Raw genomic sequence first — 14,578 nt, 5'->3', positions numbered from 1 at the left:
CTGTCAAAAATACAACAATTCCACAGATTTCACAACATTTATTAAAAAGCGTGGTCATGGCCCGCGATGGAATTGTCAGGAAAAAAATTGGCCCGGGTCCAAACTTATTTGCCGACCCCTGCTCTACACACTGGATCTTTAAAGAGGTTTATTTACAATAAGTTTAGCATGGTTGTTGCTCAAGCAAGTGGCTACAATTTCTAGCTGCTGTTGAACCTGCTAGCGGTGACATTTGACAACAACACTGTCATAAAAAGTGACTTCAAATATAATAAATAATTAAAGCTGCAAGCAGCGATGGTCGAGCCCTCGCACATGTGTGCATGTCGAAATGTGCATAACATCGTTCTTTATAATAGCGGTCTTAATAACCGCAAGAAGTTTCAGACAGCTCTGAGGAAGTATGATAGCCCAACACTTTTGCCTGAAAATCAGCCCAAAAGTCAATGGAGTCTCATTTTTTTCCGAAACGATCGGCAGCGTTGACTTTGACGCGCCGTCACGGCCACACCCTCTGATAAAAAGTTGTGATTTTGATAACTTTTCATTATAAGAACACACACGGCAAGTTTCAAACACATCGGATAAAATCCCTAGGAGGAGTTCATTCAAATGCGACCCCTGGAAATGAACTGTAGCCCGGGTCACCAAGAGACTTTTTTGTGTGTCTGGGCATGTTACATACTCCCTCCAAATTTCGTACACGTGTATGAAACCGTGGCGAGGGGCACCTCCAAAAACACACACCTAGGTGGCGCTGTTGAGCCATATGTGTACGTCCATGTGCGAGACCCCCAAAATGCATAATGTTACACCCGACTTTGGGGGGGTTAGGCAAATTTTCGTAAGTTTGCGAGGGGATATGGGCCGCCGGAAATGCGATTTACTAACGCGGAATAAAAAAAATAAAATAAATAAACATATGAAATTCAATAAGGCCTCACACCACGTGCTCGGGCCCTAATAATAATAATAATAAGTAATATTTACTTCATAATTTCAGGTTCTAGAGGAGTAAGGAAGAACAAACTTCACATAGCAAAAATCAAAAAAACTACACAATGCAGTGGATTGTACATCCACACACCACTGCCCACAGTGCAGGGAAATCAGTTAATTAAAGTTCATCTTACAGCACAGGTGTAAAAAAAAAAAAAAAAGTGTCTCACCTTAAGAACTTCTCCAGGTCATCGCGGCTGCAGGATGACCATGACAGGTCGCTGGGGTTTCTCCCTTTCACCCATTCACCAGACATGATGTGAGAGTGACCAGTGCAGGTGGCGTGGTCATCATCGTGGCTCATTCCCATGCTGAACACAAGACATGGACACACAGACACTGTGTCAGTGAGCAGTAGATCAGAGTCAACCAGCCATCCTCTCAGTCCCTGTGCTTGTAGATATAGTACCTCTCTAAAATATTAACAATATGCTAATGCATTGACGTATAATTCAAGCAAGATGGTGATTCACTTTGTTGAAGATACCGGGCTGCGTGCTATTCTTGTCATCACTATTGAAGCTTGGCAGCACAGTATGATAAACGTCGTTCACTTTAACTCAAAGTATTAAGTAAGACAGACTTGATACATGATGTTGTAATGGTACTGAAAAGAGAGTCGATCTCCTGCTGCAACCTGGCGTGCTCTGTTTTCGATTTAATGCTCAGACATTTACGTGTTTATAGGCTGGTCTGACCTCTCTGTCTTATAGATGCTGATGAACCAAAAATGACAGCAGGCTTAGATCACTCTGCAGAGAACACTGTCCCCTACTACTTTGTTATATTGTATATACTGTGATGTTTGGTCCTGACATAAGTCAAGTAGGCCGTTGCAGAGTAAAAGTCAGTCTTCTCCTTGAGGCCACGGTGTTGGACCCTGATGAAGGTAAGACAGCCAAAACATTTGGCGAGGTGAACAAAGCATGTACTGGAGAAGTGTGTGACATGTTTTCATTTTGATGGATTTGTAATGACATTATCCAACATCACACCTCATGAAGCCGACTGCGAGAACGCCAAGAGTGTGCAAAGCACCGTCAAAGCGAGAGGTGACCACTCTGAAGTTTCTAAAATATAAATCCTGTTTTGCTTTGTTTATATTTTTTTGTTCAACACATGATTCCATATGCATTATCTCACAGTTGTGATGTGTTCAGTGTTAATCTACAAAGTGGAAAATAATAAATGAAAATGAAAAACCTTTTACCAGTATATGCACGTAAAAGGAGAATGCAGATGTGGTGTGTGAGAGGGGCCGAATAAATTAGGACTTGTACGGGCCGGCATATCCATCCACTGCTGTTATGTATGCAGTAGGTGGCATGCAACAAGATGACACAATTAAATTGAACCTTAACCACTGAAAAACAGTGGAAAATAAAGATGGAATCGATGTTTGATATTAAGGCAAGGTAGGTTCCATCAGATCTGTGTGCGGTGATCATGAATGGATTATAGAGCCATGGGAGACTGTTGGAATCGAAACAGCTGATCAGTCATGTGACTTAAATGTTTCCATCATCAGAACCTATTCGGAAAAAACGTGTTTGAAGCTCCCGTTAAGAGCGTGATCACATCAAAACTGCGATCATGATGCTCGGCTTGAACATTTAAACTTACGCTGTAAACAACTTGTGTGCATACATTTCATGCCTGTGAGAGAGACACAAATATAGATCAACAGAAGACAGAGTGTGCTGGAACAGGAAGAACTTCATTTGGGCACAATTACTGTGTGTGTGTGTGTGTGTGTGCGTGAGTGTGTGGCTGGGTGTGCGTGTGTCTTTCCACCCAAAGCCATGACCTACATTTGCAAATTAAAAACAACATCCTAGTCTGAACTCCAGGCACAGAGTCAGAAACTAATAAATTACAAGTGCAGACTCTTTTCCCCTAGTTGAAATGAAAGCAATATAGAATTACATTTCAGGACTCGTACTTGTCCTCATCCACTGCAGAGGATAGTGCGGTGCGTTGGAAGCAGAGGGAATAGATTAGTGTCTGACAGCCGTCCAAGCGACCGTTCAGGCCAGACCAGACAAGCCACATGATCTTAAACACTCCACTAGACACTGAAAATATACTGTTTATTCTAACTGATCACACAACACGGCGCACACAGCCACTGCAGAACCTCATGTATGAATGACAAGGCGAGCTGCCATCTTGTCTGTTTCGCCCAGAGTGAGACATCACTTTTTTTTAAATGATAGATTCTTTTTCGTGGTTGTTTTGGCCTCGGTTCACCCAGTTCCTAACTTTTGTTGTCACAATTTCAATTTTGAGTTCATGCTTTGCTTTGGGAATCAGGAGACTTTGTGTGTGCTTCTATGACGGGGCGGGGGCAGTTTTCTGTCTTGTAGCTATTAAGACGATAGCTCCAACTCCTTGAAGTGTGTATGTGTGTGTGCCTTTAAACAGTTACAGTTGCTTCCGACCAAGTAGTTTGATTGGACAAGAGGCGTTCCACGAGTGCTGATCACTGGGACTTTTAACTACATGCATCACTCCACTTACAGGTGTTCTAACAACCGTTGCATTAACGTTACATTAACAGTCACCATTAAACTGAAACTGAATACGATTAAATAATAAACCTGATCAGCCATCATCAGTAATCAATACACAACCATTAATGAAACCAATTACTAACAGCAGACAACTTTATTATACATAATAACAGTTATCTAATGTTTCTTTAGTGTTGACAATACGTTCGAAAATAAACTAAAGCTCCCTGCACTGTCCGGGGAAAATATGACACTGAACTCCCTTTAAGAAATATGACATTTGACATTTGACCAATTCTTTACGTCTTGTTAAAAACACATCACTCTAGAAACACAACGTCATGTGTCGACAATCTTCTTGTCAATTCAGCATCAGTATAATCCATGAAGATAAACTGTGTTTCTATACTTTACAGCAGGGGTCCCCAAACTTTTTTTGGTGCGGGCCACATCAACTTGCCTTTCTGTGATGGGGGGCTGGGGTCAGTCTATAACTGGAAATGATATCAGTCCCACCAGGATTTCACGGCCCTTTTTTGAAATAGCTGCGACCTAAAATCCCCGATGTTGCATGAGGTTTTCAAAAAAAATTGTGGTTAAAGTTGCGGTGCTTTTTACATTTTTGTTGCGAATTTGTTGCGGGAGGAAGTGAAAGTGAAAGTTGTTGCGGGAGGAAGTGAAAGTCGCGGAGAGGGCACAGCGAGCTCTAAGTCCACGGCCCCGGGAAATGGCGAGGGCGCTGTAAAGTGAGCCACCCTCGCCCCAGAGCCTTTGGAAACCGACCCAGAGCCAGTTGCGGCGCACCGCCACAGAGGAAATGTGCCCAGTGGAGGCCAGCCAGTGCTGGAGAGAGGTCCCACGAGGGGATCCTCCCGCACCGTGCGGCTGTCCCTGACCCGCTGAGTCGAATCCCCCGGGCAGACTGCACGGAAGTTGATCACGAGTAAAGTCACGTCGGAATATACCATTGTGTGAGGGGATGAAAATGATCTAGTACTGTAAATAGTTCGTAAATGAGGTAGATTTTAATTAGAATGCCAAGCTTAATCATTAAGTGTGGATATTTTATAATAGGAAAATGCAATTTTGAAAAATAGGCCATGTTTAGAGGGATTGTTTGGGATCGTTAAGTGGGCCACTCCAATTGTTTAGGCGGGCCGGATGTGGCCCGCGGGCCGTAGTTTGGAGACCCCTGATTTACAGCATCTCAAGAACTCATTACCAGTGTTATTTCAGTCAGAGATGACCGCAGGAATGAGGCGATTATGATCAAAGATTTTTCACTAAAATAAGATACATCAGATACATGCCAAATTAAACACTGTTAATTCACTGTCTGCCGTGTGTTTGATGGTATTTTACATGTTTTTTCGGCTGTTACCAGATTAACTACCCAGTTTCCTGCTTCCTGTTTACCTTCTGATAAAATAAAAAAAATTACTTGATTGTCAAAATGAGAAAGAAAATGATATCTCCAGCAAAGCATCTACCTTAGAGCACTTTTATTTTATTGGTTGCATACATGATAACAAGCAGCAGGTCCGTGGTAACATGTACATCTACTCAAAGCAGCTCGAAAGCAGGAAATGTTTACACGTTACTTGGCAACAGTGCAGTCCCAGTGCGGCTGAGGCTGTGGTGGTGACGTACTGATGTACAGCATCAGTCAAGGTCATGGTGTTATACTGAATGTGTGCCTGATATTCAGTACAGGATCACTCCCTCTCGTGTGTTATTGCTGCTTCCATAACGTGGGCAGCAGTCTGACGCAGTGTGTGTGCCAGCTTGTTACCTTTCCTGGCCCTCCCAAAAGCTGGAGCAGAGCTGCTCGATGAGAACTGTGATAACTCCCGAAGGGGCCTGGCACAGTCACAAAGCTGCTGCAAAGGTTCATACACTTTGGCAAGATTTTCAGCTAATTTGGCATCGCTGTGTGTAACTGGGCTGTCAGTGAGCGCTTTATGTACGGACTGCATGTTTTCCAGCTTTAATAGACATCTTAGCGCCACGTAGAGTGAAGAAATAATCAGCTCACATGGACACTTTTTCTGGCCTCACTGCTCTTCACACACTTTTTTAATATTCAGCATCTACTAAACAAAATAATCAAACGTGAAGGTTTAAATTCCTCGTCACTGTACTTCCTCTGACCATAAATGGGAAAGCAATGTTTGAGACGAGGGCTAACTTCGTCTGTCATAGTTTTAATTGTTTCTTTGACTATTCCTAAAAATAATGCAGCAGAGGAAAGATCTCTGCATATGAAACTGGACTATCGCCCATCTGTTTCCTCCCCAGTGGAAACTGCTCTGACACATTATTCACACCCACAAACTGCCCCTTTGAGAAATGGATGGACTATTTTAAATCTGAGCACTTCAAAAGAAATACATTTCTATTTGAGTCATGAATACAAAACCGTCAGCTCATAGTTTATCTTTCCCGTAACACATTTTAAACTATCTTGTTATTAAAATGAGGACACTCAGCCTGGATGAATTCTCAAATAACTTTCTATGTGAGTGGATGCAGAGGTTTCTCTTTAAAGTTTACCCTAAGACGACTCAACATTGTGTTTTGCAGAAGGGTCCTCAGAAGGATACTGTGTATTAGTTATGACTACATCAACAACTTTGCTAAAATTCAAACATCAGCATGATCAACAACAGCAGCAGCTGATATCGCTGACTAGTCCAAGAGCAGTCAGCCCAGCTCGGCGTCTGTCTTTCAGACTTTTATTTCACCAAGCTCTCACCAACCACTAAAAGTCAGTCCCAGATTTATCATCATCTCATCCTCTTCAATCTGTTGATCTCTGCCATTATGCCCCCATATGCTGCTGAACCTGGTTACAATGCCAGCTTGCCCAGCTCTGATTCTGGCATGAAACTGCTCCACTCCTCACCAGCATCCCTCGGCTACAAGCACTAACACTGCCCTGGTGCTCTGAGGTCACAATCCAGACAGCATGGCTAACTGAGCTAACAGCAGCTACAGCTGTCAGCAGTTTACTTCACTGTCCATCAGGAAACTCTGTAAATCACAGAGAGTTGAGGTGAAGGAAACATTTCTCCATAAAATATGATCTACTTTCACCAAAATCAGTCAAATAATCAGTGGTGTGTGACTAACTGCTGTAAAACATTACTGACCTCTTGATCAAACCTGGAACCTGGAGAAGACATTTCAAGATATGTATCATACTACCTGGTTGACCTTCCGCTTGTTACATTTGGTAGCATTGATGTAACAGCCTTGCTTGGCAGCTTGGACTAACAGCAAGGAAGTCTCCAGTATCAAAAAGGCTTTTGAAACTTAAGCAAGCATGTGAGGACCTGCGAATGACGTGTACCAGAACTGGAGAAGCCCCATGGACCTCCTGCCCTTGATCACATCACCGGTGAGGCTCAGGATGGAAAGGCATAATGCATAAACACTGTTACACCAGGGACAACACTGAGATGCAGCAACGACTATTGTGAAATAGTAATTTACAATATTTATTGTGAAAGGCCTGCAATTAAAACCAATGTCTGATAAAGCTGTGATGCAACCACAACCTCCTGCTATGCATGATCCATTGACATGAGAGAGAAGGCATGTGGGAATATTTGGCGAGTAACATTTGAGTAGTTAAAACCAAACTGTTGAGTGTGTTTGCTACTAAATTTTCTCTTAATTTTGATGCTGATGTGATTTTCTGACTAAGAGGGTTACATGTCAGAAGATATATGATCAGCAATTCTGGCCAGCTGTTCAACATTTCTATCGGACTTGTCGGACCGGTAATTCACCTGACCGTGGAGGGTGAGAGGCCAAGGGAAACACTCGTCTATCGAGTCTAAAAAATGCAGATGTATTCCCTTGTGGAAACCACAGTGTGGAGTCTAGGGCTGGGCAATATATCGATATTTTAATTTATATCGATATAGCACAAGACCATATCGTTAATATCGATATAGTTTATTTTGCGGTAAAATGATTCTCGTTCGCTTTTATTTCTCCTCTCCCTCTGTCCAGGTCTCCCGCTGCTCATTGACGTCGTCACGTCAGAGTCTCCAATAAATCCAGAAATTGTTGCTAGATTTGTCACTAGTTGCTTTTTAGGAAAAATTGCTAGAGGGTCTGAAAAGTTGCTAAGTTGTCAACACTGGACCACTGATTAGTGTGTCAGTAAACAACCGAGGCAGCGGGGTTAGAGGTCTTGACCTGTGTGTCAGCTGTTGCGGTGCATTGTGGGATTTGTAGGGAGTGCGATTTATTGGTGGACTAATTAATAATATACGTATGAAATTATCCAGCCATGGAAAAAATATTGATATAAATCTAGTATCGATATTCAGCTAAAAAATATCGAGATATGACTTTTGGTGCATATCGCCCAGCACTAGTGGAGTCTGCTAATGACAATGGTCAGTAAACGCAACACAGACAATGCCAAATGACTAAATTGTAATGAAAAATCATGCTGGATCACCCTGCGTGTTGGGCACAGTGCTGGAGATGAGTCATGTTTTATTGTTGCTCTGCCATAATACAGTATGTGTACAGACATGTGTGAAGGCTGTCTCAGTAAATGGCATTATTTTAGACATGGCCAACCGCCAAGCTCAGTTCATTTCCAGACTGTGGAGCCACTGGTGTTTCAGTGTGGATGTGGGTGTAGTTTCCTTTTTTATAAGTTCTGTGTTTATTTTATGTACTGTTTGTTTTTATTTAGTATGCTATGGATTTTTTGAATGTCCATAATAAAGTCATTATTATTTTGTATAATACATGTGACTTACATAACATACACAATATATTACTTATGTGATACTATTCTATACCTAACCAAATACTTTTGTTGCCTAAACCTAATCCAACTGCATTACCCATGTGTGTATTGTTGCCATGACAATGCCCTTTCCAACATGTCCACAACTCATTTAAAATGTGGCATCTGTACCGACATGAAGTGGCATGCGCAGAGTTTAAAGGGTGTATTCGCGGCACCCAAAATGTTTGTGGTAATTCTATGCCATCCCATGATGATCCCATGCTGGCATAGTGAAAAGTGGACAGACGTAACATAAGCGCAAATAAAATGATTTAAACAGGGATGAGCAGAAGCACATTTGCTCTAGGGCATCACGAGCGAAGCTTGAATGTAGAATATTTCACTTGTGATTATTCCAAGTTTCCATGAACATAGAGACAAAAGAGCAAAAGACGGTGTGGACAGGGGGTCTGAGAAACCAAGAAACTCAATTCCCTGGTAAATAATTAGTATATCTGATGTGTCACTGAGAATCATTGCTTGTCATCACAACAAATATCAGTCGGGGAACTCGTCCACTGTCTGTTTGTGGATGAAAGAAACAGAAAACCTCTCCAGCACAGACCATAATACAACACCAACACCAATACATACCAAATACAGCTTCTTTGTTATCGATGACTAAGACTGCAACTTTGTGAAAGAACACAGCAGCGACACGGACGTGAGAGGAGCAGCAGAATAATGTGATTCATTGTTTAAAACTTGAAACCTACTTGTGTCCCAGCTCGTGAGCGATGGTGAAGGCCAAATTGAGCCCGTTGTCCTCCGCTAACACGCACTTCCTCTTGGCACTGCAGACGCCACCTAGATAAGCAATACCTGTAACACAGTGACATGACATGACAGTGAGCAGTGTTTGACACCAGCTGATGATTTCATGGAACATTATGGACATTAACACACATCTTCAAACCCAAGAAACAGATGAGAAGATCATTGCTTGGCTGCATAACACACCTCAACTGACATTCAGGTAAAACAATGGGAAGTGACCACTGCAGCTCTGTGACGCTGTAAAGTTCATTGGTAAAGAAACTTCACTGAATCATTCTCCTTACGTTCATCCAACGTAATCCAGAACTATTCTGGTGAACAGAAGGTTTGCAGTTTGCAGAGATGTCCTTGTTGGAAGAACGTGTTTTATTGATATTGGCGTTGCTTCCTCACTTCTAATTAAAACCCAATATGTAGAAAAGTATTGACTTCTTTCCAACACACACAAGAACAGCAGAGCAGACAACCAAACACATCTTACATGACTCTATGTACATAACACATAATATACTGAGTATGAAGAGTAACTGTGTTCTGTAGTGGGTAGCTTGCTGAAATGGCTGCTGTTCAAGTGTTTTCTGTTACGCTACCCACACATTCTGATGAAATGAGATACGATGTGTGGGGGAGATCATTGATTAAATATGTGCCAAGACTAAATAAAGAGGAGTAAACATTTAACACTTAAATAAATGTATTTGATCAACTGGTCGGTGATAAAGAAAAAGCAATTAAAAGCTTTTTGCTATCTTTTATCAACTGAATAGAGCTTAAAGAAAACGCATTAACTAACAGTGTTATTAAATAGTGTATTTACTTTACATGATGGTTGTGTCTGGGCTCCATAGGCATCGTCAAATTACAAATTAGTTTTGTCCAAGCAATGCTCTGAAATCCCCCTGGTAAAATATGGCCACCACTCACTATGAACAGATATATTTTCATTTTGTTTGTCAGCACAAATAAAGAAATATATCCTACAGGGTCAATCTACACTAATTAGTGAAGGTCAGTTAGACAGTAGAAATGTGTAACTCCCCCGTTAGACCTCTATGAACAAACTAAAATTCCAAAAGCAGAAATACAAATAGACGGATCTGCGATGGAGATGTGTAGTGTTGCGTACAAAAGTATTTCGAGCATATGAAAATCCATCCCATACTTAATGTGTTACAGCTGTCACTGTTGTCTTCGTCCTCAACAACCTCCACCACTGCTATCAGTACCATAAGAATGTAGAAGAAAACATGCGGTATTGTTGTAGGCCCAAACATCAGCCTCGGTGCTGTCCATAGTTTTGGGTCCTACATACAAATTTAATCTTTTCTTTTGCACATGATCCCCTTAAAATAAGAATCGTTAGGTATTTGTTACCATAAAAGGAGACTTTTATTTCTTCCACAGTGTTGGCCATGTTGTACCACAATGTTTCTACAGTAGCCCAGAACAGACAAACTGAACACTGGCTATATGATGGGGCCTTTTATATTTTTTACAAATTGTGTAGACGCCATAGTTTCTCCTTCACGCCTGGAAGTGGAGGGTGAATCAAAGCTCCCCAACTGCCTTCAGTAAAGAATCTGATCTGCCTAATGACCTCCGAGGGATTGTAGCATATTTACTATTTTTAAATGTATGTCAGTCATTTGGTTTTATCTCACACATAATCATAATCATGTTCTTTTAAGGATGGAAAGGTCTGTGAAAAAGAAAATTCATGCAAATGAGAAGACACTAAAACTATAAATTGAAGGCCAGAAGAACGGCACGTATTATATATTATTAAATACTGTTGGCAAAGAGACATTCTCCGAACGCAGGTTGACTGCTTGTGGATACACGAGTGGCCAAAAATGTTGAAAACATTCAAGTCAGTCAGTCCTTTCACACATGTTCTGAGGTGAAGGTTACAGATCCCCATGTGTCAGTACACACACACACACACACACACACACACACCTGCTTTGTGTCTGCCTCTGGAGCCAGGCCATTGGGGCTCATTTGAATCCATGAAATCATTGACGGGGGATAAGACACTCAAAGCCAGTCGAGATTAAGGAGAAGAAAAAAAAGCTGACAGACAGAGAACAGAAAGCCAAAGAGACGGCGAGATCAAGTTTTGTCCTTATCAGCCAACACAGCCGACACATGTTTTACTTCACTGGTCCATGAAGCGAACGGAGCTTCGGGACTCAGGTCTGTGCGATAACGGAGCTGGGTCAGAAGAAACGCAGAGGCTGGAGAAACTCCCAAACGGCTGTTTGTTCATTAAACATAGTGGATAAATGAATTCACACAAGTTAAGTGTGATATAACACTGAGGTTTAATGGGAGCTGTCTGATTGCGTCACAAATCTGCCTCAGTCTGGATCATTATCAAGCTCCAGTGACTGTAAACAGTCTAAATGTTTAAACAAGCAGAGAGAGGTAGCTCAAACAGCTCGTGGCTGTTGTTACTGTACATCAGCCTCCATTCATTTACTGCAGGTATACAAATGTTGCAGAACATTCTCGCTCCCAATTGTTGAATATGCCTCAAACAAGAATCATAATGCAACGTCTGGTTAGACTTTCAAAATAAAGCTTAAAGTTGAAGTGGTCACAGTTTGGTTAAGTTTAGGCACAAAAGATTTTTGCAGAAGATCATAGTTTGGGTTAAAATAAGTACACAAAAACTTCAAGTTGAGATTTCTTTAGGAAACATCTTGAGGAACATTAATCCTGGAAACTGCTCATTTCTTCCCATAGCAGCATGGAAGTTAGCGGACTGAAAGTATGTTAATTCTGTGGAAAAAGCAATGTCGACTTAACTGGGACCACCAGTTGTTCAATGCCTGCAGGCTGTGTTGAGACCAACATTAGCACTACGAGGGGAAAAAGGCAGGCTCTTCATTCATTTTAATGAGACCACTGTGTTGGCTCTATCTAAAAACACTCATTCTTGTTCAACAAAAGGATGAACTGGTCGTAACTTTCCAGAGTTGTTAAATCCTGTCTCATAGTTGTATAAACCTCAGTCCTCTGTGGACTTTCAGGATCCATATTTCATTTGTTTGACACCAAAAGGTAGTTTCGTTTAAATAGAGGGTGATTTTTGGACTGAACAAACACTTCGAGTTGAAGATGCCTAACATGTCCCATCACCCTGACCGATGACCAGGGGAAAGAGCTGCACTCTGTCCAAAAGTCACTGTGACACTTTAACATGAGACTGGTGAATCCTTGGATTCAATTATTCCTGTTAAATGCTGCTGAGGATAGGGTGACCCTGACTTTGAGATCTTGTCGTAAAAATCCATCATAAAGTTAGAATTTAGAACACACACACACACACACACACACACACACTGCTCTCCAAGTTACACTCTTGTTTTAATGTCTCCAGTCTTTTTTTTATTTTTTATTCCACTCACGCCTCAGGCCAAAAGCTGCACAGTAAAATGAAAACATCTTTTGCAGTGCCAAGGCCGAGTGACAGAAAGTCTGAACTGTATTGTGTTTACTTATTCATGCTGTTCTTGTTCTCAGGGTTCAATCTTGATGAAACTGTGACAGATCTGCGAGGAAGTTTCGGCACAGGCAGAACTACTGAGCAGGAATCAAACGCAGTCAAGGATTTGAGAACAAGCAAGGACAGTCTCTTTGTTATGACATTTTCTACTACTAAAATTCTGAATAAGAAGTGGTGATGGTTTAGCAGTTTGTATTATGTGTATTAACATGGACGTTACTCTGAAATAACTTTCACAATAACAGCTGGATATTGGCAGAAAGTCTGTTTTTGAATAAATAGGCATTAACAAGCAAACATATTGAGGCATTTCATCATAGTGTCAGATTACATCTGCGAGCAACGACGAGCACCCCATGCATGCCGGGGTATCCTGCGGCTACAGCGTTGAAATATTGAAATTGAAATAAAAGGATGATAGTTACAAGGCTTACTTCCTGTTGCCAGTGGGTGGCACTATGACTGCATACTGGCATACAGATGTGTTCAGGTTGACTGACATGTGAAGACTGAGACTTTTTAATAATGTAGTCAAGTCAAAATAAACTTTGTGTCATGGTGACAGATGATCTGATCAGTTCTCTAAGAGGAGTTCATTAATCATTAATCGCTGTTTGTCACACAACAAGGCTGCAAAGAAGAGAAAAAAATTCTAATTATACACCAAAACCTCTTAATTCCTGATGAAATATGCCCATTGCATATAGGAAACCTCTTAATTCCTGATGAAATATGCCCATTGCATATAGGAAATATATGCAACATGTGACAATGCATTGTCCTAATCATGTGTCAAACAGTGATATGGCTCTTCTCAGCTTCTCTGCTTTATTCATATTGTGCAAATCATAACAAAAGTCATCTTATACACAGTGGAATAGAATTTAAAATTCTTCTCCTTACTTACAAAGCTCTTCATGGTCAGGCACCATCTAAGTAGATTGGGAGCCAGAGCTTTCAGCTATCAGGCTCCTCTTCTGTGGAACACACTACCATTCTGGGTTCTGGAGGCAGACACAGTCAACACCTTTAAGAGTAGACTTAAGACTTTCCTTTATGATAGAGCTTATAGTTAGGGCTGGCTCAGGTCGTCCCTTCTCTTCCTCGCTCTCTCTATTTGAACACATTCATGTCTCATTAATACATGTTACTAACTCAACTTCTTCCCCACGATCCATCAGAACCTGCTCTCTCGTCTCACAGCTTCTGACGGATCGTGGCTGCTGCACGATGTCCACTACATGTAGTAATTTTATTATTAGTACCGCTACCGTATCTCCATTAAAGTTTATAGTTACCATCATTGTTTTGCTGCTGCTGTGCATCTGTGTCTCTCTATTTATTTATCTACTGACACAACAGTTCCCACCATGAGCAAGCACTCAGTGATACTGGCCAGGAAAACCTTGACTTTCTGTGTTCTGCTTCTTGATAACTAACCCTAAACCTAAACCGGAAGAAAAAAATCTTAGTAAAACAATTAAGTATTTACGTAACAACAAATTAAATAATAACAATCATCATCATTCATTTACAACTGAGTGAAGTGGGTGATATTGAACCTCAGGTTCATGGCTTGGCTGTTCCTCTATATGCAGATGACAGTGTACCAATCTGGAATTACTGGAGACCACAGGATAAATACTGTTTCATATTGAATGCATTCTGTAATTTAGAAGACAGAGACCCTCATGACATTTCATCTAGCTGCAGTATTGTGCAGAATGGACCCATTTAGTAAAATCCAAACATGGTGGTTTTGGATTGGACTGGGCTCAGGCTAAAGCCTTCTTCAATGGAAACATTTTGGGCTGATGAAAACAGATGTTGGCCTGGATTTGGACATGTGTTTTTTTTTCCCCTCTTCACGGGTTTGCCATTTTACAACCAAGCATGCTTAGTCAAAGGCTGCAATTACGTGTGTATAATGTCTATGTTCTGAGACAATTATAGGAAAGC

At 41.2% G+C, this 14,578-nt stretch overlaps 1 protein-coding gene across 2 annotated transcripts in view; it reads right to left on the bottom strand.

The window, feature by feature from the left end:
- Nucleotides 1–14,578, bottom strand: part of adamts17 (ADAM metallopeptidase with thrombospondin type 1 motif, 17) — a 121,496-nt gene that overhangs the window by 49,583 nt on the left and 57,335 nt on the right. For both annotated transcript variants that reach the window (XM_027281876.1, XM_027281877.1), the window contains exons 8-9: nt 9,048–9,153; nt 1,170–1,310 (exon numbers count right to left, since the gene is read on the bottom strand). In XM_027281876.1, coding sequence (XP_027137677.1) covers nt 1,170–1,310; nt 9,048–9,153 — 247 coding nt within the window. The remainder of the gene's footprint in view (nt 1–1,169; nt 1,311–9,047; nt 9,154–14,578) is intronic.

Source organism: Larimichthys crocea, chromosome VIII, assembly GCF_000972845.2.
Source record: "Larimichthys crocea isolate SSNF chromosome VIII, L_crocea_2.0, whole genome shotgun sequence".
Classification (NCBI taxonomy): Eukaryota; Metazoa; Chordata; class Actinopteri; family Sciaenidae; genus Larimichthys; species Larimichthys crocea.
This window is presented reverse-complemented; position numbering and strand designations above follow the sequence as displayed.